General features: G+C 49.6%; 1 protein-coding gene across 1 annotated transcript in view; it reads right to left on the reverse strand.

Annotated features, from left to right (window-relative positions):
- The window catches only part of CORIN (corin, serine peptidase), a 309,818-nt gene that overhangs the window by 33,260 nt on the left and 250,555 nt on the right, over nucleotides 1–26,003 (reverse strand). Inside the window, exons 14-16 of the mRNA XM_027775590.1 lie at nucleotides 16,605–16,718; nucleotides 14,355–14,465; nucleotides 12,415–12,544 (exon numbers count right to left, since the gene is read on the reverse strand). Of these exons, the coding sequence (XP_027631391.1) occupies nucleotides 12,415–12,544; nucleotides 14,355–14,465; nucleotides 16,605–16,718 (355 nt within the window). The remainder of the gene's footprint in view (nucleotides 1–12,414; nucleotides 12,545–14,354; nucleotides 14,466–16,604; nucleotides 16,719–26,003) is intronic.

Consider the following 26,003-nt stretch of genomic DNA (forward strand, 5'->3'; position numbering starts at 1 on the left):
AGAGAGAGAGACAGAGACAGAAAGCAAGAAATCACCTTCCAGGGAAGATGGCCACGCCGCAATCCCTTCTCCTCCACTCTCCTCTCAGGATCTTGGGCGCATATGCACACACACCTGACATGAGTTTAAGCCACCCCGGGTCCAGGACTCGAACTGCGGTCGGCTACATGGGAGCCCAGCAACATAGCCATTACGCCACCTGCTGGTCCCTCTTTTATTTTTTTTAAGATTTTTTTTTGTCATAGGGCACATGAGCTTGCTGGAGAGAGACAGACAGAGAGAGGGAAGATGAGAAATCACCTCCCAGGGAGATTGCCACACACTTCTCTGTTCCCCTCTTGGGATTCTGGGCGTGCACACACACATGCCTGGTGTAATTTTTTGTTTGTTTGTTTGTTTGTTTTGGAGAGGTTTTGGCTATAGGGCGCATGCGCTCACCAGACAGACAGAGAGAGACAGAGAGACAGAAAGCGAGAAATCACCCCCCAGGGGGGATGGCCACGCTGCAATCCCTTCTCCCCCATTCTCCTCTCGGGATCTTGGGCACGCATGCACACACTCCCGGCATGAGTTTCAAGCCACTGGGTCCAGGATGTGAACCGCAGTCAGAAGACCAGATGAGAGAGGAGAGCGGGGCAGATTTGTGCAGTGTTCTACAGGCCAGAATAGGAAGCTGAATTTTGAGGCCAAGCCGAATGACAGTAAGAAAAGAACGGTGCATTTAGCACTTAGGAGATCAGGTGCCCCGTCGTGCAGATAAGGCCAAACTGCAGCAAGTTTCACAGACCACACCACGGAGACGCGAGCCGAGAAGGTAAGAGATCCAGGCGTCTCCTGGTGTAGTTCCGGAAGGAAGTGCTGTGTGAGGACTTCTGCCAGATAGAAACAGCGCAAGCCCTTCTCAGCCAGTCCTGGGGAACCGCCACGTGCTCTACCTGGTCTTCCTTGCCCAGGCCCACCCACATTCCTGTCCAAGGGCGATGCTACATCCACTGTGCTGACCGGGGAACTGATGCCCTGGAGACCTTAGAGGTCGGTCACCCCCACTCCCAGGTCTTCTCGCTCACCATCATCCCTGCTGTTACTGAGGTCTGCACTCAGAGCTAAGAGTTGGGTTTTCATAATTCGTTCTAGAGAAGCTACCTTTGATTTTAATGTGAATCTCTTAATGTGAATCTCTTTTTTTAATAAGAATTTCTTCCCACAAACTAGGATATAAGAGTGAAAATAGAAAAAAAAAAAAACGGCTTAATTTAGAACCCATTACAATTAATAAGGTGACTTTTGCTACATGACTGGTAAGTTTTGATTTAGTTTCATAAATTATTCATGAACTCAACTGGCATCGTTTGAGATTCAGTTTGCTAACAAATGTTCGGATTGTTGGCAGAGTGTACTGTTGAGGACCATGTGGAAATACGCTGAGGACAACCGGCAGATTCATCTTGTTGTTTATTAAAGCCTGGTGCCCAGAGGCTCATGGGAGAACTTAAAACCACACTCACAGAAGGTAAAGTATTAGTGCAATTTGGCCATCCCACAACACATGCTTATTCTAAAATAGCCTCTTCTACGCGGCAAATATGAGCATTTTAGTTTTAGAAATTAATTAATATAGGGATGGAGTAATGGTTATTTCACTGGACTCCCAGTGACATAAAGCCTGGACCTAGCAACTTAAAACTCACACCAGGTGGGGAATCAGCAGTTAGCGTAATGGCTATGTCACTGGACCCCCACGTAGTCGACCACGGTTCGCGTCCCAGACCCGGTGGCTTAGAACTCACGCCGGGCGTGTGTGCGTGCATGCCCAAGGTCCCAAGAGGAGAATGAAGGAGAAGGGATTGCGGCGTGACCATCCCCCCGGGGAGTGATTTCTCGCTTTCTATCTCTCTGTCTCTCTCTGTCTGGTGAGTGCATGCGCCTTATAGCAACAAACAAAAAAAAAAAAAAAAAAAAAAAAAAAAACCTCACACCAGGTATATGTGCGCGTGTGCCCGAAATCCTAAGAGAAGAATAGAGGAGAAGGGATTGCAGCATGGCCATCTCCCCCAGGGGATGATTTTTCGCTTTCTGTCTCTCTGTCTCTCTCTGACGAGAACATGTACCCTAGAGCCAAAATCTCTTTCTCAAAAAAAAAAAAAGAAAATTAATGAATGTAAAAAGATCTATTTTTCTCTTCTTTGAAAATGTAGCACTTTTTCAGGAAAGGCATTCTTCTGTACCCTAGGACAGTAAGCTCCAGGAAGCACTACCCCCACTGCAGTCTGATTTTCCTCTACCCAGTCATCTAGCCACTAGCCCGTAAGAATTGAGGCCCCGCGCACAGGCTGCATGCCCGCCAGAAACCCGACAAAGCCGCCGTGAGAGAGGACATGGCCCTTCGTGGGGCTGCCTCAGCCGACTCCTGTTCAGAGCACGGAAGCGTCCACTTCGGACTCTGAGCGTGTTTTCCAGCAGCGAACAGTCCTGCGTTATGACCCTACCTGGAACCTCCCCCAGTCCCCACCTCCTCGTCACTGTTACCTGGGAGCCTCACAGTGACCGGCTCACGGGGTGGTGCTAGGACCTGCCACGCAGCACCAGCCAGCGCAGAGCCGAGCTAAGAGGCACAGACATTCTAGAAGCGGCTGGCCACCCCACCAGGCCGTGCTCCTGAACCGAGGTGCCTGGGTGCCCACTCCTAGTCCCCACGGGCCTCTTGCTCATCCTCAGCTTTGCTCCCTGGCTTCCCGCGTCCCTAGGGAAGTTCCCTGACACCCCGTCTCGGGTTCTCCTCGGTAAACAGAGATAATGGTATTTTTCTTACAGGACTCTAGCGGGCACAGGTGGCGATAACACAGATCGGGGGTTAGGGTCAGCCCCGCCATTCCGACGGCAGCCCCTGTTACCTCGTATGTCCTGTTCTGGGAAATAAGATCAGGATTCAAACACCAATGGCGTTGGCGCTGTAGGGTGAAGAGGGGACCTGCAGACACCAGCCCTCAGTGCCAAGTTCAGGGGAGGAGATGATGGGGCGGGGAGGCTTTCTAGAAGCCCACGGTCGGGAGTGGGGGCACAGAAGCAGAGGCAGGAGGGCCTGCTCGTGAGCACGGATTAAAGCCCGGCCGGCCTAGAGACAGGAGCAGCGAGGGCTCCCGCGGGGAGGAAGCGCACTAGCCCACGGTGGGCCCCACCAGCTAGGGAGACTCTTGGAGCTGGCTTGGCTAAAAAACACATGGAACGAAAGACTTCTGACAAAATAATTTACCAAACAGGATGCCTGTACTGTGACACGTGGGCTCCATCGGGAACTAGGCCGAGAAACGGTGAATGCGTCCAGGGAGCCAGAGGCACCGAACCCCTCCCAGCCCTGCGCCCGGCCACAGCCCCCAGCCACTGTCCACAGTTCTTGGCTCGGCTTTGAAATGAAATCCCTCAAGGGACCAGCAGATGGCCTAACGGTTCCCTCACTGGACTCCCACGAAATTGGCGGTTCGAGTCCCAGACCCAGTGGCTTAAATTCATGCGAGGCATGTGTGTGTGTGTGTGTGTGTGCGTGTGTGCCCAAGATCCTGAGAGGAGAATGGAGAAGGGATTGCGGTGTGGCCGTCCCCCCTGGGGGTGATTTCTCACTTTCTGTCTATCTGTCTCTCTCTGTCTTTCCGGTGAGAGTATGAACCCTATAGCAAAAAACCTCTTAAAAAAAAAAAAAAAAGAAAAGAAAAAAGAAATGGAATCCCTGGAAAAAGCCCTACACCTATATCTCTTGTTTCCGCATTCCCGCTGCCCATGCGTCTGCCGCGTCGCGTGCCCCTGACCTGCGTGTTGCTGAATCCGACAGTCTCCTTCTGTCACCCTTTTGTTTCTCTCAGCAGCGTGTCACACAACTGCCCGTGGCCTTCTCCTGGACACACGCTCAGTGCTGTCCGGAATGTCCCATGTTCCTACCATTGTTCTCACCCCGTCCGGCGGCTGCTTTACCCCACCCTCCTAAGGTCAGAGGTCAGCCCTGCCCCCTTGTCTCTGTCTACTCTCACTCCCCGGATTAGACCACCCACTCCACAAATCTCTGAGGGGGGGGTCTCTGAAAAGTTCATGGAAAATGTCTATTATGAAAAAACTGCATAGGTTTCTTTTTTTTTACCAAAACAAATTTATATTCTAATTCCATTGGTCTGTGTATTTGTTTTTTTTTTTTTTTTCCTTATTTGTTTGCTGTAGGGTGCGTGTGCTCATCAGAGACACAGAGAAGGGGGTGGATAGTGAGAAACCAGCCTCCAGGGGATGGCCAAGCCACAGTCCCTTCCCCCACTCTCCTCTGGGATTGGGGAACGTAAGCACACGCATCGGAGTGTCTTTCAAGCTGCTGGCCCTGGGCCTTGAACCATGTTGTTGGCTACGTTGGCTCCAGCTGCCTTAACCTCCACGCCACCTGCTGGCCCTCCGTGAACTTTGTGACGTCCCCTTGTGTAAGTCATATTCTCCCACGTATAGTGTTTGTCTCTGGCCCAGACCTCTCTAATAATCTCCAAACTTGAGCCTTCTGAATGTCTCAGTCTGGACGTCTAACAGACACCCCAAGCCGACACGTCCAGAGCAGAACCCCAGCCTCCCCACCCCCTGCAGCAGCGGCCCCTTCTCTCCCGGTGTCCGAGGCAAGGATCCTCCAGTCTTTGACGCTCCTCTTGCCCCAGCTCTCCTCACCCAGGGCCGTCTGTCAGAATCTCCGGTGGGCCCTGCCTTTTTAATTTTTGTTTAAGGTTTTTGCCATAGGGCACATGGACTCTCTGGAGAAAAAGAGAGAGAGACAGTGATAGGGAAAGCGAGAAATCACCGCAGGGGGGTGGCCACGCCACAATCCCTTCTCCTCCACTCTCCTCCTGAGATTTTGGGCTCACACACACACGTGCCTGGCATGAGTTTCAAGCTGCCAGATCGGGGACCCAAACCATAGTCAGCCATGGGGGAGTCCAGACCTTCACCACCCTGCCACCTTCTAGCCCCTGGCCCTACTTCTAAACACACTTAGGGTCAGACCATTTATCCCCTAGTCCGAGACACCAACCCCCCCTCCCCTCCCCGCTCTCCCGCTCCTTCCTCGGCTCCCACAGCTGCTCCTCAGCGCGGCAGCCTGAGCTGGCCCTTCCAGTCGGATAGCGGCGCTCGGCTGCTCCCCTTTCAGGGGCTCCCCATTTCACACAACTACAAAACTGAAGTTCTTAACATGGCCCCAAGACCTCCCATGACCTGTGACCCCCACCCCACCATCTCTCCCATGTCCCCCTGACTCTAGTCTCACTGGCCCTGGCTGTCTCTGAACACAGCAGGCCCGGTCCGCCTTTGTCGTTCTGCACCGATGTTGTCTCTGCCTGGAACCGAGTGGCACTCCCCCGTCACCCGGCACGTTCTCTCCCTGCAGACCTTGGCTCCACTGCCCCCTCCCAGTGAGGCCTACCTGCCCACCCGAGGGAATGTTCAAACCCAGCCCAGCCTTGATCGCTGGACCCTCTCACTGTGCTTTTCCTTTTAAGTGTTCATTGCACTTACCACTTCCTAAAATCCTATGCTGCTCACTGATTATGCTTTCCTACGGCAGGTGGTGGGATCTAAGCTGAGGGAAGCGTCATTGTCGCTAGTGTGTCCCCAGCATCTGAGTGCCCCACACACAGTAGACTGAATGATAAATGGGAGAAAAAGAGCAGAATAGACATTTCAAAAAAATAAATAAATAGCAGGGCTTAGGGGCTTTCTAGGCAATAAATGATAGAAACACAAATGACTCAAAATGGTTACAAAAGCAAGAGACTTGAGGGAACCAGCAGTTAGCGTAATGGCTATGTCGCTGGACTCCCACGTAGTCGACCGCGGTTCGCGTCCCGGACCTGGTGGCTTAAAACTCACGCCGGGCGCGTGTGCGTGCGTGCCCAAGATCCCGAGAGGAGAATGGAGGAGAAGGGATTGCGGCGTGACCATCCCCCCCGGGGGGTGATTTCTCGCTTTCTGTCTCTATGTCTCTCTCTGTCTGTCTGGCAAGCGCACGCGCCCTATAGTGAAAATCTCTCAAAAAAAAAAAAAAAAAAGCAAGAGACTTGAATAGACATTTTCCCCAAACAGCCAACGAGCACATGAACAATGCTGGCTGTCACTATGATGAGGAAATACAAGTCCCTCTCTCAGGGGAATGCCACTTCCTACCCGCGAGGATGGCCTTAGCCAGAAAAGGACAGTAATGAGTGTTGGCAAGGGCACAGAGAACCCGGGATGCTCAGGGATCGCTGAGTATAAGATGGTGCAGCTCCTTAGGAAAATGGCTGGAAGTTCTTTGAAAAACTAACAGAGGGACCAGCAGTTAGTGTAATGGCTATGCCGCTAGACTCCCATGTAGCCAACCACGGTTCAAGTCCTAGACCCAGTGGATTAAACTCACGCCGGGCGCATGTGCGTGCGTGCCCAAGATCCCAAGAGGAGAATGGAGGAGAAGGGATTGCAGCATGGCCATCTCCCCTGGGAGGTGATTTCTCGCTTTCTGTCTGTCTTTCTCTGTCTTTCTGGAGAGCGCATGTGCCCTATAGCAAAAACCTCTCAAAAACAAAACAAAACAAAACAAAACAAAACCACACACCTAACAGAGAGCCGTCACGTGTCCTAGGAATTCTAGCCCTAGATGTGCACATGCCCAGGGGACTGAAAACAGGCTCACACCAAAAACTCCCGCGTGAATGCTCACGGCATTATTCAAACGAGTCGAAAAGTGAAAACACTCCTAAATCCCATCAACTGATGGGTGGATAATGAAATGTGTTGGCGCCCACAGACCGGAGCACCACTCGGCCACGCGTGGGAGTGGGGCGCTGAGACACACCGCCACAAGGAGGGCCTGGAAAATGTGTCACTCGGCATGCAAGTGACAGGTGGCAGTGACAGACACGGGGCACGTGTCCCACGTCCTGTTCATGTGAGACGCACACGGGGCAAGTCCTCCGGGGTGGAGACACGGGAAGTGCTGTTGGCCGGGGCGGAGACACGGGAAGTGCCGCTGACAGGCGTGAGGTTTCTTTGTGGAGCCAGGGTATGTTTCAGAATCGAGTAGCGATTGCATAACTTCGTGAAACTACTAGAAGCAACTTAATCGACACTTTTCAAGGGCAGGTTTTATGGCGTATCAATGATATCTCAGTTGTTAGAAGTGATGGCAAGGTTGGGGGCAAGCCTGCGGTCTAGTAGCTAAGGGGACTGGATCCCACGTGGCCAACCGGTGGCCTGAAACCATTCCAGTGTGCGTGCGTGTGCGTGAGTGTGACTGTGTGAGTGTGAGAGAGTGCATGTGAGTATGTGCATGTGTGTGAGTGTGTATGTGCATGTATGTGAGCGTGTCTGTGTGTGAGTGTGCATGTGATTATGTGCATGTGTGTGTGTGACTGTGAGTATGTGAAGGTGTGTGAGAGTGTGTGAGTGTGTGTGAGTGTGTGTGTGAGAGAGAGAGTGTGTGATTTGGAGGTGCTTTCTCCCTCTCCCTTTCTCTGTCTCTTTCTGGTGAGCACACACACCCTCTGATAATTGTTTTTTTAGTTAAAATAATAGCAGGGTTTTGATTTCCCACGGCTACCATGTACAAGACCAGCAGCCCAGGCTACAGTTACGACTTCAGAGGGCTCGATCTGCCTGAACTTCATGCAAGTCAATCAACAAGGAAGCCATCCATGAGTGAATAGTTTTTCGGTTTGTTTGTTTTTTAAAGAGAGATTTTTGCTATAGGGCATGTACGCTCGCCAGAGACACAGAGAGAAACGGAGAGACAGAAAGCGAGAAATCACCCCCGGAGGGATGGCCACGCTCCTCCATTCTCCTCCTGGGATTTTTGGCATGCATACACACGTGCCCTGCGTGAGTTCTAAGTTACCAGGTCCGGAACTTGAACTGCGGTCGACCACATGGGAGTCCAGCAATGTAACCATGACACTATTTGCTGGTCCCAAATAGGTCTTATACAACCAAAACCAACCAACCAAACAACAACACAAAGGAAAGAACCAAAACACTGAAGTGAGAAACATTTTCCTGGGAGTAGACTGTAAGAAGAAATTACAATTCAAACCCTCCTACTAGAGTCTATGAGGTAACACGATAGAGGTTGTCTTTGCGATTTTGTACCCTTTCAAAGAATGGCTGTCTCTTCTATCCACCAACTTTCAAGGATTGGGCTTCAAAATCAAATTGTAACTAATTCCATAAAGGAAAACTTGCCAAAATAGCAGGACCCAGACAGCGCTCCCAGATGCTCTACCTTGCACAGGGAGAGAGCCGGAGGAGCCGAGAGACACAGAACGCAGCCCTGACTACCCGCCTGGCACCAGCTGTGTCCGCCGAGCACCTGGCAAGTCCTCCAGGGAGCCGAAATTCTCGGGCAGATGACTGATTAGCTCCACGTCCATGTTTTGATACTGCACATGTAAGCAGCAAAGGCAATATGCCGTCAGGAGGACTCCGGGGCTTGACGCATGCCTCTGTCCATGTGGCCATGGTCATCTCAGCTCGGGGCGAACTCTGGAGACCCACAGATGACGGTGAAAGTCTTTTTCTGATTTAACAAAGAACTCTGAATCTTCTCATCTAGACAGGCACGGAGCAGAGAGGCTAGCACTCGTGCTGTGAGGCACGGGAGGCGTCATTTCGGTCGCAAGGCCCTAAGAGCAGGTGTTTCTGATCAGCTGCCTCCACCATGGAAGCGCCGCAGTAGGGTCCCTGAAAACCATGTGCCTCAGTGTCAGGAGACGAACCAGCCCAGACTGTCCTCCCAGAAGGACACGATGACCCACGTGGAGTCAGGGCGCGCAGGCTCTGCACACCACACCACGATGCTGCTCTCTGTAAATGTTACAAATGTGACGGTGTGAATTTATTCTAACAGGGTAAGGCTGGAGCTGAATGTTTTTCTTGCATGATTTTAACAGAAACCCCTGTGCTATGCTCTAAGTCTGAACTATGCTAGACGACAAAACGTCGGGGATTGTTTGTAGCTTCAGGTCCTCGGTGGCTCCTCGGTGGTTCACCCGTGTGCCCGCCCCACTGCTTTATGAACTGTCGTTTCACCACGCACCCTGCAGCACAAGGCCCGGGGGCTGATACTCAAAAATAAAAAGGGAGGGGTGTGAGAGAAGAAGGAGTTAGGGTCGGCTGTTTAAACCTCGAGTTTGTGATGCAGAAAAGGTCTGCATAAGGCAGGCCTGCGGAGCGGACACTCGGTCCCGGGGGAGTGGCTATAGGAGAACCGTCCCCACTCTCCTCCCCCTGGCAGCTGGAGAGGAGCCAGGGCACGTCCAAACTGCAGATGAGTCACAAGTTACTCAGCGTGTATTTGCGGGATCCGCGGCAGGACTGTGATTTGCAGTGAAGCAGCTAGTCTCCAGAGACAGGGGGGACAGAGACCCGTCCTCAACAGCCCATTCCCACAGCGCCTTCTCATTATCTCGGTCACCACCCAGCCTGCCTCGCCAGACTTCTGCCATTCCCCGAGCCGTTCAGGTCAACGTGAAGGCCACCGAGAAGTAGGAACCACTGGCTGGGCCATGGAGGCGCGTGCTGCTGAGAAGCTGTGTGTCATGAGCTCAGATCACATGAGCGACTCGGGGGCAAGTCCTGGCCCAATGGTAGCAGGTGTCTGCAATCCCAGCTACTTGGGGGCTGAAATATGGCGAGAGCCTGTCTTAGGAAAAAAAAAAAAAAAAAAGAAAATATTGCATCATTGAAAAAGTCATGATGCCTTTCTGCATAGAAAAACACATCATGGGACCAGCAGTTAGCGTAGTGGCTATGTCGCTGGACTCCCATGTAGTTGACCGTGGGTCGCGTCCTGGACTCAGTAGCTTAAAACTCACACCAGGCGCCTGTGTGTGCGTGCCTGCCCAAGATCTCGAGAGGGGAATGGAGGAGAAGGGATTGTGGCATGGCCATCCGAGGAGAAGGGATTGTGGCTTGGCCATCCCCCCGGGGGTGATTTCTCACTTTCTGTCTCTCTATCTTCCTCTGTCTGTCTGGCGAGCACACACGCCCTATAGCAAAAACCTCTCTAAAAAAAAAACAAACAAACAAACAAAAAAAAACAACACATGACTTTTCTGCCAACCCAATACTATTACTCATTCCTTTAGAAAATGTATCCCTTTTTTATTAAAGAGATATTTTTTGCTAAAGGGCACAAGTGCTCGCTGGAGAGACAAAGACAGAGAGAGAGAAAGTGAGAAAACACCCCCCAGAGGGATGGCCCCACTGCAATCCTTTCTCCTCCATTCTCTCTTGGGATTTTGGGCATGTGTGCACATGCGCTCAGCATGAGTTTTAAGCTGCAAGGTCTGGGACTCGAACCATAGTCAGCCAAGTGGGAGTCCAGTGCCTTCACTATTACACTACCTGCTGGCCCAGAAGACTCATCCTATTTACCCACTTATCTATTCACTTAGTCAAATCATGACTCTGGTGTTTCAACCATACTTCTGTTCAGGCTTTCCTAGCCCTTCTGGAAAATCAAGTTATCCAAAGAAAAAGGTCTGTCTATGTAGATTGAAACTATCTAAAATATTGAAATTGTATTTTTCATTATGTTGAGAAAGTGCACCAAATGGAGTAACTTTTTTTGTTTAAATCCAACGTACACACAATAGGCAAAAGTAGGAACAACCCAAATGTCAGAGCGGATAAACATGGGGAGGCACCAGCAGGTGGTGTGGTGGTTAAGGCGCTGGACTCCCACGTGGCCCACCACGGTTCAAGTCCCAGACCCAGCAGCTTGAAGATCAGGCCAGGCACATGTGTGTGCGAGCCCAAAATCCTGAGAAGGGAATGGAGGAGAAGGGATTTCAGTATGGCCATCCCCTGTGAGCAGTGATTTCTCTGTCACTTCCCCTCTTTCTATCTCTGTCCAGGAAGTGCAAGCACCTTGTAGCAGATGTTTTTTTTATTATGGATCAGCATCAGTTATTCAATTTTCCAAGGTGCAGGTTGTTGGATATTTTTTGTTTGTTTTTGTTTTTTTGCCATAGGGTGCATTCACTCGCCAGACAGACAGAGAGAGACAGAGAGACAGAAAATGAGAAATCACCCCCCAGGGGGGATGGCCACGCCGCAGTCCCTTCTCCTCCATTCTCCTCTTGGGATCTTGGGCATGCCCGCACACGTGCCCGGCGTGAGTTTTAAGCCACCAGGTCCGGGACGTGAACCATGGTCGACTACGTGAGAGTCCTGCAACATAGCCATTACACTAACTGCTGGTCCCCCAAGGTGCAGGTTTTAACATGAGAGAAATGAGCTCAAGATGGTGGAAGCGACATAATTCTTCAAACTGGGCTCATAAAAATGTGATTTTAGTGGCTTTTCCCATATTTGGATGGCTCAATACTCCAAAATGGTTTCAAATGTACTCAGTAGCTACTAGGAAATGCCATTTAGTCTTTAAAAAAAAAAAAAAAAAAAAAAGTTTCTGCCATAGGGCACGTGTGCTTCCTGAAGAGAGAGTCAGTGAGAAGGAAAGTGAGAAATCACCCTCCGGGGTATGTCCACACCACAATCCTGCCTCCTCCAGTATGTGGGGCATGTACACACACTAGTCCAGTGTAATTTTCAAGTCATCGGGTCTGGGACTTGAACCACAAATGACCACATGGGAGTCTAGCACCTTAGCCACCACGCCATCTGCTGGCTCCACTCAACTTTGTATTCTAAAATGTTGTTAACTCCTTTATCTGTGGCTTCTTTCATTTCTACCTTTCTCTCAAATTTTACATGCCTCTGTGGCTAAAATAAAATAAATCTCTATATGTATAACACTCCCATATATATCCTAAGACCCTGTGAATTCTTGATTTTCATCTTGATAAGCCTGAAAAAGAAAACGTCACAAAACAGCAAGTATCTGATTCTCCGAAGTGTGTTTTCAAGTGCGTCTGAATCAAAGCCAGAGTGAGTCTTTTCATTCTGAGAATGGAAAATGGTGAGCTAGCCCTTGATACTCGTTTTCTACAGTACTCAGAGTAAACGGAATTACCAGCAACTCTATCTCTTAACTTATTAAAAACTGTGTGTTGTTTGAAAAGGAATTTGAAATAACCTCTTGGGGGGAAACGGTGAGATTTTTTTTTCCATCCAGGTTCTGCGGAGGAAACCATCTTAATGCCTTCATAAATAATGAAAGCCTTTCACTCCGGAAGCGCTTAAAAGGCAATTAGCTCATTATGTTCAGAGGTTTCATCCAAGTAGGTTCAGCCACACTTGAGAGCAGGTGCCTGCAATTAACTGTGGTCCTCTAGCCCGACTCATTCCCCGGCTCTGGAGGGTGCTGGGAGCACCGACTAGGACCAGGCTGCATTCATGAGGAAGACAGCACTGCCAGGTTGCAGGTCGCCCCTGAGAAACGCGTCAGTGCTGCAACGCCGGCCTTACCCTAAGCCCATCTGCCGGCAGGCCAGCTGACTCAGGGTCTCCTGCCAGCCGTCCGCGCACACGTGCTGCTCCGTGGCCGATCTGTGAACAGTCAGGAGCGAAGGGGCGTTCACGTCCTCAGAGAGCGTCACTGGGGAAGGGAGGAGAGAAACTCTGATTAAAACCATTTCTCCCATGACACCAAATAACTGCGTTTCCTTGCTTCATTTGCATAGATTCATTTTCGTTTCTTCCATTAAGAGCTACTTGGTGAGTAGCTAGCCCCTGCAAATCACCATTGTTAAGTGTGATGGAGGACTTACAATGACTGAGAGATGTTTTCTGCCCCCGAAGAATTCCAGTGAAGACAGATAGGCAAGCTCCTTACTTTAGGAGGCAGAAGATGCCAGAGGCAGGGCCCACACCCTAGTTTACCCAAGGCTTTGCACACTTAAAGGAGCAGGTGGTAACCCCACTCACCTCATTTCCTTTAGAGAAAGCCAGTGTGCCAGAGGGATGCTAATTTAAGGTTACTTTGACATGTGCGCTAATGGCTGTTCTGAAGGAAGCATCTTCTGGCCAGCAGGTGGCGTGATGGCTAAGGAGCTGGACACTCCCACGTGGCTGACCGTGGTCTGAGGCTCAGATGCAGCAACTTGCTTTCTCACTTTCCTTCTCTTTCTCTGTCTCTCTTTGGTGAGCACACATGCCCTAAGGCAAATTAAAATAATAATTATTATTATAATAAAATTAAATAATTCTAAGCAATAATTCTTTAAAAAGATAAAAGTATCCTCTGCACTTAGTCACAGATCACTGATGAAGCGTTGCACGACTGATCAGGCCCGTGAGAACCATGATTTGGCGTGCTCGGGCCAAGGACAGGAATAAGGGCTGAGTGAATAGAAGGGGTGATGAGTACGGGACAAGGGCATCAATGCAAGTCCGACTGCAGGTGCAACGTTGCACACAGCGGGAGGCGCCTCTGGGTCCTCTCCACGCACGGCACTAGGTGACTACAAGTCCCATTTTCTTTCTTTCTTTCTTTCTTTCTTTTTTTTAGAGGTTTTTGTTATAGGGCACATGAATTCACCAGAAAGACAAAGAGCAGAGAGACAGAAAGAGACAGAGAGACATAAAGTGAGAAATCACCCCCCAGGGGGGATGGCCATGCCGCAATCCCTTCTCCTCCATTCTCCTCTCGGGATCTTGGGCACGCACACACACGCGCCCAGAGTGAGTTTAAGCCACTGGGTCTGGGACTTGAACCACAGTCGGCTATATGGGAGTCCAGCGACATAGCCATTACGCTAACTGCTGATCCCTACAAGTCCCGTTTTGACCTGGATGAAGAGTATCAGGAAAAGGAAGGTACCACTTTAATACTTTATTAGGGGAGGTGTAGATGACAAAGAATGCCAGAAAGCTGATTCTGGATGGTAAATAGGAGTTTAAAAACCCACTAGATGGCATGATGGCTACGTCTCTGGACTCCCGCGGTTTGAGTCCCAGACCCGATGGCTTAAACTCACACCAGGTCCATGTGTGTACGCCTAAAACCCTGAGAGGAGATTGGAGGAGAAGGGGATTGCGGCATAGCCATCCCCCCAGGGGCTGATTTCTCACTTTGTCTCTCTGACTCTGCCTGTCTCTCCAACCAAGTACACGTGCCTAATAGCAAAAGTCTCTCTAAAAACAAAACAAAACAAAACAAAAACAATACCTATTCCAACAATTACACTGTTAGAAAACTGTTCTTACATGTAATATAGACATTTCCGATATACAAAGTCACTTGGTGGGGAGAGTGGGTTTCTGTGACTTGTAAGTTACGTGCAGGAATCGCCACCGTCAGCTTCTCTAACAGGAGAGCAGGGCAGATGGACGTGGCAGGTCCACGGGCCACTGAGGACGGCTGACAGGTGAGCGTGCACAGCAGGTGCAGGGCGAGCACAGCTTACCACAGTCCCACTCGTCCGAGCTGTCTGCACAGTCTGACACGCCGTCACACCACAGGGCACGGGGCACGCACGCGTGGTTTGCACATTCCAGCTCGTCCTCTTGGCAAGAGGCTGGCACAGGGAACAAGAAGCATGAAAACTGTGAGTTTGATATGAACAGGATCACCGCTCACATGCACCAGGAGCACGGGAGGGGAAGCACGAGGACGCTGACGCTTTTCCAAGCAGGTGACGAGGCAGAAGGGCAGAGGATGAGGTGGCATCCTACGGATGTCGATCACGCAAACAGAATTATTGTCTCCAAGTGACTAGTTCTGTAGTTCTAACCATCAGACTGGAAAAAAAACAATGCAACACAGGCCAGCAGGTAGTGTGGTAGTTAGGCACTGGACTTCCACATGGTCGACTGTGGTTCGAGTCTCAGGCCTGGCAGCTCGTTTTCTCACTTTCCTTTTCTTTCTCTATCTCTCTCTCTCTGGTAAGCACATAGATATTGTAGCAAATTTAAAAATAATATACTACTACTAATAATAATAATAAATTAAACAATTCTAAAAAGAAAAAATGCTATGCATAGCAGCAGAAATATCAAGGAGTTCAAAGACAGGGTTGAAATTAGCCCAGGCTGGGAACCAGCAGTTAGCATAATGGCTATGTCGCTGGACTCCCACGTGGTCGACTGAGGTTCACGTCCCGGACCCAGTGGCTTAAAACTCACGCCGGGCGAGTGTGCGTGCGTGCCCAAGATCCCGAGAGGAGAATGGAGGAGAAGGGATTGCGGCGTGACCATCCCCCCTGGGGGGTGATTTCTCGCTTTCTGTCTCTCTGTCTCTCTCTGTCTGTCTGGCGAGCGCACGCGCCCTACAGTAAAAACCTCTCCAAAAAAAAAAAAAAAATTAGCACGGGCTGGCATGAGAGGGGAGCAGCAAAGCACCACGAGAGGAAAACGAGCTCTGCCCACACAGACAGAGTGAGTTTATTTAAAAACTAAAAACAAAACAATGTAACTCTACATTAAAAGATTCTGAGTCATATATACTTTTCTCTAGTGCTTTTAAAAATAGTAGTGAACTGCGACCAGCAGATAGCGTAATGGCTATGTCTCTGGACTCCCATGTAGTCCACTGCGGTTCGAGTCCCAGACCTGGTGGCTTAAAAACTCACGCCAGGCGCGTGTGCGTGCGTGCCCAAGATCCCGAGAGGAGAATGGAGGAGAAGGGATTGTGGCGTGGCCCTCTCCCGTGGGGGTGATTTCTCGCTTTCTGTCTCTTTGTCTCTCTCTTTCTGGAGAGCGCACGCGCCCTATAGCGAAAACCTCCCGCCCCCCGCAAAAAAAAGGTAGTGAACTCTCTTGATCTCATATTTAGCCTCCATTTCCTTCCTTCCTGATTTAAAGAGAACCTGGTTTTGTTCAAGCCTCTAGACCACCCATCCCAACTGCAGAGAAAACTCCTGTGTAGTCTCAGCTGGACATGGCATTCTGACGACAATCTTCCCCCCAGTGCAGTGACTAGGCCAGGAGTAAGCTCTGATTCACCATCAGGGCCTTGGTCTACAGCTCGTGGGTTGCACTTCGTGAGAGAGGCCTGCCTGGACTGCTGGGCCAGCTGTGTGACAGGACAACCTGGCGGAAACAGTTCCTGTTTCTAATCGGCACACCCCGCATGATGCTTCCTCCTCGCAACCCTGTGGCTGATAGAAAGCATCTTTTTAAGCCTACACAGAGGCTCCTGAATGCCAGCTCTGACTGCTAAAAGCCCACATCATGCCCTATGCAATGTTTTATTCAGATAACGGTATAGAAGGGGTCTTCAAAAGCTCATGAAAAATGTGAAGTATGGAAAAGCCATGCATGCATTTCAAAACTACTTTGCACCAAAATAAACTTGTAGTTTAATTCCATTGTTCCCTTGAGCTTGTTGAGGCCTCTTTATATAATGAACCCAAGAGAAATGCTCCATCTCATTTAATTTTGATTTTTGCATATTGTTTTATGTTCCTGCTTCTGAATAGTTGGGGTTCCTTATTTTTTCATGTTGTAGATAAGGCTAGAGGAATACGTGTGTATATATTTCACACGTTTGATTATCTTCTTGGCATATATCTCTACAAGTGGAATTTTGGTCAAAAGGTCTAAACATATTAAAACCTTTCGAGGTATCTTCTAAATTTCTGGCATGCGTTCACAGGGAGAGGCAGCTGGTGTTTCAGACGGAAGTGTGGTGTTGCCAAGGGCAGGTGAACACTTACAGCAGTTCTTTTCATCCATGCCGTCGGGGCAGTCTGGGAACCCGTCGCAGATCACTGTGTGCTTTAGACACTGTTTGTTGGACGGGCATTCCCAAAGATCTCTCTCTTTACAACCTGCAGCCAGAAGAAAAGGTTATTTGCAATAGGAAGGGACTGGGAGGAAGGAGGCATTGGAGTACCAGTGCAGGAGGGTTACTACATAAAGGCATGATTTCAGAGCCGCAGGGTGGTACAGGAGCAAACCGACGTTCTGGAGAGCAGTCCTATGTGAGAGGGTTTCTGGGTCAAGTCCAGACCTCCCTGAGCGCACAGGCACACGCCTGGTTGTGGTCCAGGATGGCTGAGTGAGGCCGGGGCGGGGCTGGGGCCATGGTGCGGAGATCCTGTCCCAGCAGGACCTGGTAGACCTGGGTGCTACTCTCTCAGTCTTCCTGTCTCTCTCCCACGGAAAATATAGATTAGTTAAAAATAAAAAGAAAGGAAGGAAGAGAGAAAAGAAAAAAGAAAATGTTTTTGTTTTGTTTTAAAAAAAGGACTTGATTTTAGATCCAGCAGGTGGCGTGGTGGTGAAGGCACTAGACTCTTACACATAGTTGATCACAGCTCAAGTCCTGGACATGGTGGCTTGAAACTCACGCAGTGCACGTGTGCCCAAAATTCCAGGAGGAGGGTGGAAAAGGGATTGTGGCGTGGCTATCCCCCCTAGGGGGGTGATTTCTCAGTTTTCCTCTCACTGCCTCTCTCTGTCTTTCTCTGGAGTGTGCACACACCCTATGGCAAAAACCTTAAAAGAAAGAAGAACAAAGAAGAGGGTATGATCCCCTTCTTCCTCGGGAGCCTTGGCTCCTGTCACCAAGAGTAATGTAATTTTGAAAGTGAGACTACCCCATAATCTCCATGCTGAAATGTAAACGCACAGTTCTGCTAGCAGAAGAGCAAAAGCAACATACGAGAAATGGAAAAAGTAAAGTAAAAGGCAGGTGTACACCAGGGCTCATCTTTAGCTGCTCCTTTTGCTTTCCGAGTCAATTTGCCAACACATAAGACTTATTTATGGGAACCAGCAGTTAGTGTAATGGCTATGTCGCTGGACTCCCACGTAGTCGACCGCGGTTCGTGTCCTGGACCCGGTGGCTTAAAACTCACGCCGGGCGCGTGTGCGTGCGTGCCCAAGATCCCGAGAGGAGAATGGAGGAGAAGGGATTGCAGCGTGACCATCCCCCCTGGGGGGTGATTTCTCGCTTTCTGTCTCTATGTCTCTCTCTGTCTGGCGAGCGCACGCGCCCTACAGTGAAAATCTCTCAAAAAAAAAAAGACTTATTTATAAAATTACGAGATATGCTTTTAAGCAAATATGCCCAAACCTAGTGATATGAACGCATATTTTCTTAAAATGTAATATAGTTTAGCAAATTGAGAGGCAGTCTGTACATTAGCAAAAGAGGCTCTACCAGGACCAGCAGATGGTGTAGTGGTTACATTGCTGGACTCCCACATGGCCGACCATGGTTCGAGTCCCAGACGTGGAGGCTTGAAACTCACACTGGGTACGTGTGCATGCACGTCCCAAGTCCTGGTATAATGGAGGAGAAGGGATTGCAGTGTGGCCATCCCTCCTGGGGGTGAGTTTTTCCTTTCTGTCTGTCTCTCCAGCAAGCACACATGCCCTATAGCAAAAAACCTCTCTTAAATTTTATTTTATTTTTTTAAAAAAAGAGACTCAGCCTATTACAGATACTGACAAAACTATTATAGTTTATGAGCCATTCACTTAGAGTAGTCAGAGTTCTAAGGTTGGAACGTTTACTGATTGATATAAGAAATGAGTATAACTTGCACAGGATTATGGGAGTAAGCCGACCACTTGAACTGTAATTTGCCTATGAAATTGCAAGGGCTGGTGATGAACTTCAGAAATGCCACTCAATTCAAGCACAGTCTAATGTGCTTCTGACACCTCAGTCAGATCCCTGCCCTTGACAGGCTGTGACGTAGAGGAGACCACATGGCATTCAACTCCGAGTACCCCCGCCTCTCAGTGACCAAACGACAACTTACTGACCAAGTTATTTCTCATCTGACCTAGTGCAAGTAATTCAGACAAATGCCATAGATGATTGACTTGGGTTTTAAAAAATTCAATTTGAGAAAAAAAGACCCTTTTTTCAAAATTCTTATTTAAAACCATTATCAGTAAGTCACCACTGGGTACAAAGGGAACCCTCCGACACTGTTGGCAAGAATACATATTGGTACAGCCCCTATGGAAGTTCCTCAAAAACCTACAGATAGAACCTACCACACGGCCCAGTAACCCCCCTCCTGGGTATTAACCCGAAGGAGAGGAGAGCACACATCAGAAGGACACTCGCTCTTCCATGTTTATCGTAGCACTGTTTGTAATTGCGAAGACATGAATCAACCCAAGTTCTAAAAACTGGTGACTGGGTTAAAAAACTGTGGCTCATATACACTATGGATTATTGGTCATAAGGACCAATGAGACACTGTCATTTGTCTCCACGTGGTGGAATATGTCAGAGAGACCGCTAAGTAAGCCAGCCTATGAAAGACAAACACTGCATATCCCTGCTCAGTATATAGTGAATGCCTGCATTCTATGAACGAAATGGAATGATTTGGAACTATATTAGAAAGGAGAGGTTAAAAAAAAGTAGCAGAAAGAAATTTTACAATGAGATATTAATAAAATGAGATTTAGTATGTTTTGCCATCCAAATACATAGGAAAAATAAGTAGTGATAGTCCTTCCCTGGCCATTGACTGGAAGTGGTCTTAGGATCAGGAATTCATGGGAATGTCAGCTGGAATTTTCAGCTGGCAGAGGACACAGACATCATCTGGAATGTTCTGAACGTCTATGGGAATTTGGAAAGGAGCTTGAAACCTGTCCCCTGGGCTAGTTCCTGCTTATTCCACCAAAACACAAGGAACTCAGAAAAGAGGATCCTACATCTCACAGTGCCCCATCAGCTCCCGGACCGCTTCTCTTGTGGCAAAACATACCACTTGCTAACAGAGCATGAAAGAGAGCAGTACAAGTCTTTCTGACTGTTTGCAAGGAACCCTCCGTGAGCGTATGGGGAAGAACTTGCACATTTGGAACAAGCTGATAAAAGACAAGAGGAGACGTGCAGGAGCATCAGGCCTCTGAACTGCACCCTCACAGACAACAGGAACACCGACCTAAGAGGCAACGTTGTTATCCGCTCTATAGCCACCCCCTCCAGGTGAGTTCTAGCCCTCTCAGTAACACCGCGATGTCAGTGATACGACTACCATTTTATAAGCGAGGAAACGGAAGTTTAGAGAAATTAAATAAACTGCTCCAAATCACAGCCCTATGAGAAAAGATCCAAGGGGGTCCAGGTACCAGCCTCTGGCTGCAGGTCCTTTGTAAACCAGGACTGTGCACGCGGAAGGGGGAGGAGTGGAGGAAGGGCAGCGGCAGAGGCCCAACCAGGACCAACTCTAGGTCCAGATCTCACTGGTGGTGTGTGCCTGGAACGCTACCTAACTTTCCTGAATTTCCGTTTCCAGATCTCTAAAACGATGATAAAGCTTTCTATAATTATGGCTGCTATAAACATTAAAAACGTACTCTCTAAGACCTCATTCCCCTCTGCACCTTCTCTTTCCTCAGAGAAATTTGCACAGCCTCCTCCATCCTCTGTGAAGTTTAGTAGCATATATGAAACAGGATGAAAAGGCTGGGACACTGGGGCCGGCAGGCGGCATAGTGGTTAAGGCACTGGACTCCCACATGGTCTACCATGGTTCGAGTCCTAGACCCAGTGGCTTGAAACTCATCCTGGGCGCGTGTGCGTGCATGCCCAAGATCCCGAGAGGAGAATGGAGGAGAAGGGATGTGGGACATGGCCATCCCCCTGGGGGGTGATTTCTCACTTTCTATATCTCTGTCTCTCTCATCTCTCTCTCTCTCTCTGGAAATCTCTCTGGAAGACAAAACGAAACAGGCAGAGACGGTAGCCACGTGGAGGAGGATAGTTACTTGAGAAGAAACTGCTCTCTACAGCAGCATTGCAATCCCAGTGTACGTTTTGAACAGGTATGACGCCCTCACAATGCCAGGCAGGCCGGGGGGCGCGGGGTGCTGAACGTGGCTGCAGGCTGTGACCTCCAACACCACTGCTGGCAGTGTGACAGCCACCCAGTCCGGGGCAGGGGCTCACCCGGCGACGGGGACACCAAGTGCCAGTGACCAGCTCACCCGAGATGGCCTGGGACGGTCCGTACTCAAGCACCAAGTGTCCCTGTCCCAAGAATCCCCCTTTCATCCTAGCAGTCGGGATGACCGGTGACCCAGGCATGCCAAGCTCTGCCTGGCTCTCTGCTCGCTCACTCCCTCTTTCCTGCACCGCGAAGCTAGCTGCTGTCGAGGCAGCCCCACTGAGCTGGGCGCCTTGTTTCTCCACCAAAAAAGAAAAGCAGGTGCGATTACAGGTAAAATGACAGGGGCCAGCAGGGGCCAGAGTGGGTGTGTCGCTGGACTCCCACGTGGCCAACCGCAGGTCAAGGCCCAGACCCAGTGGCTTCAAAATCACGCCGGTACTTGTGTGTGTGTGCCCAAGATCCTGGGAGGAGGATGGAGGAGGGACTGTGGTGTGGCCATTACTCTTGGGGGTGATTTCTCACCTTCCTTCTCTCTGTCTCTGTCTCTCTCTCTCCACCAGCACATGTACCCTATGGCAAAAAACTCTTAAAAACAAACAAACAGAAGTAAAGACAACAGATTTCCTTAAAGCAGATGCGTCTTACTTAGCTAGAACGTCTTAGTTATCCAGTGGGGTAAGAAGGCCCACTCACCCTTTCAGCATGACCTGCACGGAACAGAAAATATTCTGCCCTTGAGGGTGGAGCTGCTCGTGAGGCAGGAGGTGGGTGATTCCGCGCACCCCTTCCAGCAGCAGCTTTGGACATGACCCTAGAGCCGGTCACAGGAGCTGTGGCAGCGGGGCTCAGGTCCAGTGGGCGAGAAGACCCCTCCAGAGCATGCGCAACCTTGGGCAAGGAGACCCTCCCCTTAAAGCCCCCAGAGCTCCATGCCAGCAGTCAGGCCACACCCGCTGCAGGCCGGAGCCCGATCACAGGAGCAGCGCCAGCACCGGGCACGGCCGCCATGCACAGACGAACGTCACTCCCCCTCCTGGGCTGCCATCCTCAGGGCACCCTCTGCACACGTGGCTTGCTACCCAGTGAACGCTACCGGAAGGGAAGGGCTCCCAACTGTGGACTGAGGGTCCTTCAGTGCTGGAGTCCTGGGGACAGGAGCACCCGGCCCCAAACCAGCACCGTCTCCAGGACAAGACCCCCCAGCTACCCGCTTTACCAGGGACTGTGCCCAGCCCACTCTTAGATGTGACACGGTGAACCCCTTCTACTGTAAAAGGCCATCAGAAACAAGACCAGGCCAGACCCAATGATTTCCCTCACAGATCCCTGAGCAGACTTGGAACTGCCTCTTGAGGTTTCCTACCACCTGGCAGCCAGGCTCGGAGTTACCACCTTCCAGGGCACTGAGTGGGGAGTGTTAGAAGCATTCCGAGCCTGGGGGATTACGTAAGTGTTTTCTGCATTTTGTGCTCTGCGGCCCAGTGAAGCTAAGGGACCGCCAAATAGCCCAGGCTCTAAGTGTTGAATTAGGGTTTAAATCCAAGTCTAGGTCTACACAGAGCTCTCTGCATTCCAGGCTGCCTGCCTAAGACAGCAGAGACTGGCCGTGAGATACCCAGAGGGAAGGAGGGAGCCTCCTGCAAAACCGACACCCCGCTGAGCGACCTGAGGTCAGTCCTGAAGAGCCTGGGGGGGCACAGCTGGGGCACCACCTGCAGGACGCCCCAGCCCCTTGCGCCAGCCGCAGGGGGAGAGGAAGAGTCTGACAACGTGCAGTGAGCTGGTTAAGTCTGTCTCTCCGATAAGTCGTGTGAATAATATTAAAGACCAAGAGGGCAGGAAAAGAGGCCTTTGGAAAACATTTGAAATCAAGCTGTCACACGCTAAATGTCAGAGGAGAGCTCTGAACCCACGCCAGGGGGATTTCGGCTCTGAGATTTGCTGCAGGTCACTCTGAGAGGCTTCATCTTCTGTGAGATCAAGAAGGGATCAAAGACAGATGATGTGACTTAATCATCAAAGGCAAATAGAGAGTCAGTAAACACCGCGGACCCTGGGCCTGCCGCCTTCCCACTAACCACCGCGGACCCTGGGCCTGCTCCGCCTTCCCACTGACCACCGGGGACCCTGGGCCTGCTCTGCCTTCCCCACTAACCACACCCAGACACTGGGCCTGCTCTGCCTTCCCCACTAACCACACCAGACCCTGGGTCTGCTCTCACCTTCCCCACTAACCACCACGGACCCTGGGCCTGCTCTCGCCTTCCCCACTAACCACACCAGATCCTGGGCCTGCTCTCCGCCTTCCCCACATTTATGTCTTTTCATTTAGAACAGTGCTCAGTTGGGAATTATGCTGTATTGGGTCTCGGAAGTCACGATGCATTTTTGCATAGAAAACTACGACATGACTTTTCTTATGGCCCAACGGTAAGGGATGCTATTTTTATACTGGATGTGATGCACCTACATTAGCTGGAGCCTCCTGAGCTACACCCTGCAAAGACGACCCAGTGCATCTCAGGCCTGGCGCCAGCCTGCCCTTGGAGCTCGCCCGAACGGTGGACACAGCTGGCAAGACCTGGCCTTGGCCTCGGGCTCAAACCTACAGGGTGACAACTAGGCCCACACACACTGCCCTTCCCTCTTACGTCATTCTTATTCATGCCTTTGCTCAGATCTTTGCTTCGGTCTCTGCCGCTCAGACATCAATGCTTGGACAATGTGATGCTGGGAATAAACTCATTCGATTCAGTTGCGAGCTTTACGACAGCTCCATCCATACGGTGTGCTCAGTCCTGACACGCCGGCAGCCCTGTGGACAGTGACGGGCCACTGCGCTGGCACATTGCTGACGCTGCTGTCACTCTCCCGTCTCTGCAATGATGTGTTCAGGTCTGCGTAATCCTTCTAGACACTTGTTGAGAACTTTCCTGATACCGATCCCATTCAGCCCTAGCTGACATTCGCAGTTACCCATCAAACAACCTCAACAACAGAAACTGACCGCGAGAGCAGGAGCCATAAGAGCACTGCTGCTCATTGCCAAACAAATGCATATGTTTAAAAAATGCAGCATTTACAAATTACATGCTTCAGCTACCCTGTTTTCCTGTTACAAAAGTGTCAGGGAAACCTTTAACAAAATCAACTTCTAATACATCAGTTATCTTATAACCGAATTAAGTAAGTATTGCGTTGAGAGGAAAACTCAATAGGGATAACCCTCAGAACGGTTAGAAGTTCTAGGAGCTGCAGATTCACAAGGGCGGGTAGCTAACCACCACAGTGGTCAGTGAAGCCCAAGTCCTAGCGTGCATTCCAAGTCATGACGGGCAGAATAAATCAGGAAGACATGGACCACAGGACAAGGGCCAGCTCTGCTGGCGTCTGCATACCAGATGGCGTGCCTGCACACGCCGGAAAACAGACAAAGGCGAGCAAGTGGAATGGGAACCGGAAGGCTCCCTAAGGCCCCCTGCTGGGCCCTCAGCAGCCTGACCTTGTGCAGAGCGGTGTCCTCGAACCCCGCACAAGCCCATCTGCAGACATGCACGTGTCTCAGAAGAAGCACAGGGAACTGCCTACTGTCAGTTGCTTTGATAAACTTAGTAAGTGCATTTGCATAAATGGATACCATTGGAGCAATTAAGCTCCAAATATATTTGGTTCTTACCCACCCTTAATTTTTCTTACCCAGAGCTTTCAATACTCTTGTCAATGTTTTGAGTGTTTATTCTATCGTTTTGGTATGCTTTTAATTGTGTGATTAAAGTATTGATGAAAACTCATTATTTAACAAATAACCTGACACTTAGGGTGACTTAAACCCTATCCTCTACTATAGTATATTGGATTTCTTTTCTGCAGAAATACATTCTATAGGGGCCAGAAGGTGGCATGGTGGTTAAGGGACTGGAATCCCTCATGGCTGACCACAATTCGAGTCCTGGACCAGGAGGCTTGAAGATCACCCAGGGTTCATGTGCATGTGTGCCCAAAATCCTAGGAGAATGGATAGTGGCATGGCCATCCCTTCCACTTTTCTTCTCTGTCTCTCTCTGGTGAATGCACACAACCTATGGCAAAAACCTACAGAAAAAAGAAAAGAAAAGAAAGAAAGAAATGCATTCTAGAACTCAGACCTTATCGTCTGGGGGAGCCTGGTGTTTTCTGTGTGTGTGTGTTTTTTTTTTAATAAGCTTTTACCTCGCTCAAACACTTAATTCTCTGCTGTAGATTTAGATCTAGCTACCTCCATGTAATATGCAACCACTCTGAGCTATCTAAAACAATCCATTTTAAATCACAGCTCAGAATACCATAGCCCATCCAAGCCATTGTTAACTGAACAAATCCAATGTGGTCTCAACAAGTCACTTATGTTAGGGATTTTCAATCACTTTTACATCGCTCAAACACTTAATTCTCTGCTGTAGATTTAGATCTAGCTACCTCCATGTAATATGCAACCACTCTGAGCTATCTAAAACAATCCTTTTTAAATCACAGCTCAGAATACCATAGCCCATCCAAGCCATTGTTAACTGAACAAATCCAATGTGGTCTCAACAAGTCACTTATGTTAGGGATTTTCAATCAGGGTTGATTTATTTCTTTGAAGAAAGACCATAAGCAAGCAAACAATGTATGTTCTCCAAACACTGGATGTTCCTCCCTAACGAAATTACCCCTGGCCATTGTGCCATCATTCTGACAGCTGTGATTTTCCAGAAGGTGCACTTGTCCATGTTTATAATAGCTGATGGGATTTCGGTTGATTGCTCGTGACATTTTGTCTAGACCAGAAGGGCAATGTCTACTACAGAACACTCACTCGGGGAAGCAAGGCAATATTTCATACCTCAAAGGCTGAAAGAATGAAATTATTTCAAAAGATGTATTGCCTTATGTGCTTTTAATGAAAAAAAATAAAAGTCTTTTGAAATTTTTTTAAAAGTCAGGACAAGCTGCTTAATCATAACCAAACTATTCTGTAGATAGCCCTTCAAGCATTCTGCCTTACTTCAGAACATGTTTATTAACAAGCAGGGCCTGTTTTTTGTTCCCTCACACAGTCTGAGGTTACAAGCACAAAGGATTGCAGGGAAATAAAACGGAGTTTGCTCCCCTTCAGTTACCGTTGCCACCGCTGGCCTTTCCACTGGTGATTTTGGAGCTCAATGACAGAAATGTCAGGAGGAGTTCTATCCTCTGCAGACAGAGACAAAACGAGAAAGGGCC

Source organism: Tupaia chinensis, unplaced genomic scaffold, assembly GCF_000334495.1.
Source record: "Tupaia chinensis unplaced genomic scaffold, TupChi_1.0 Scaffold000054_1, whole genome shotgun sequence".
NCBI classification, from domain to species: domain Eukaryota; kingdom Metazoa; phylum Chordata; class Mammalia; order Scandentia; family Tupaiidae; genus Tupaia; species Tupaia belangeri.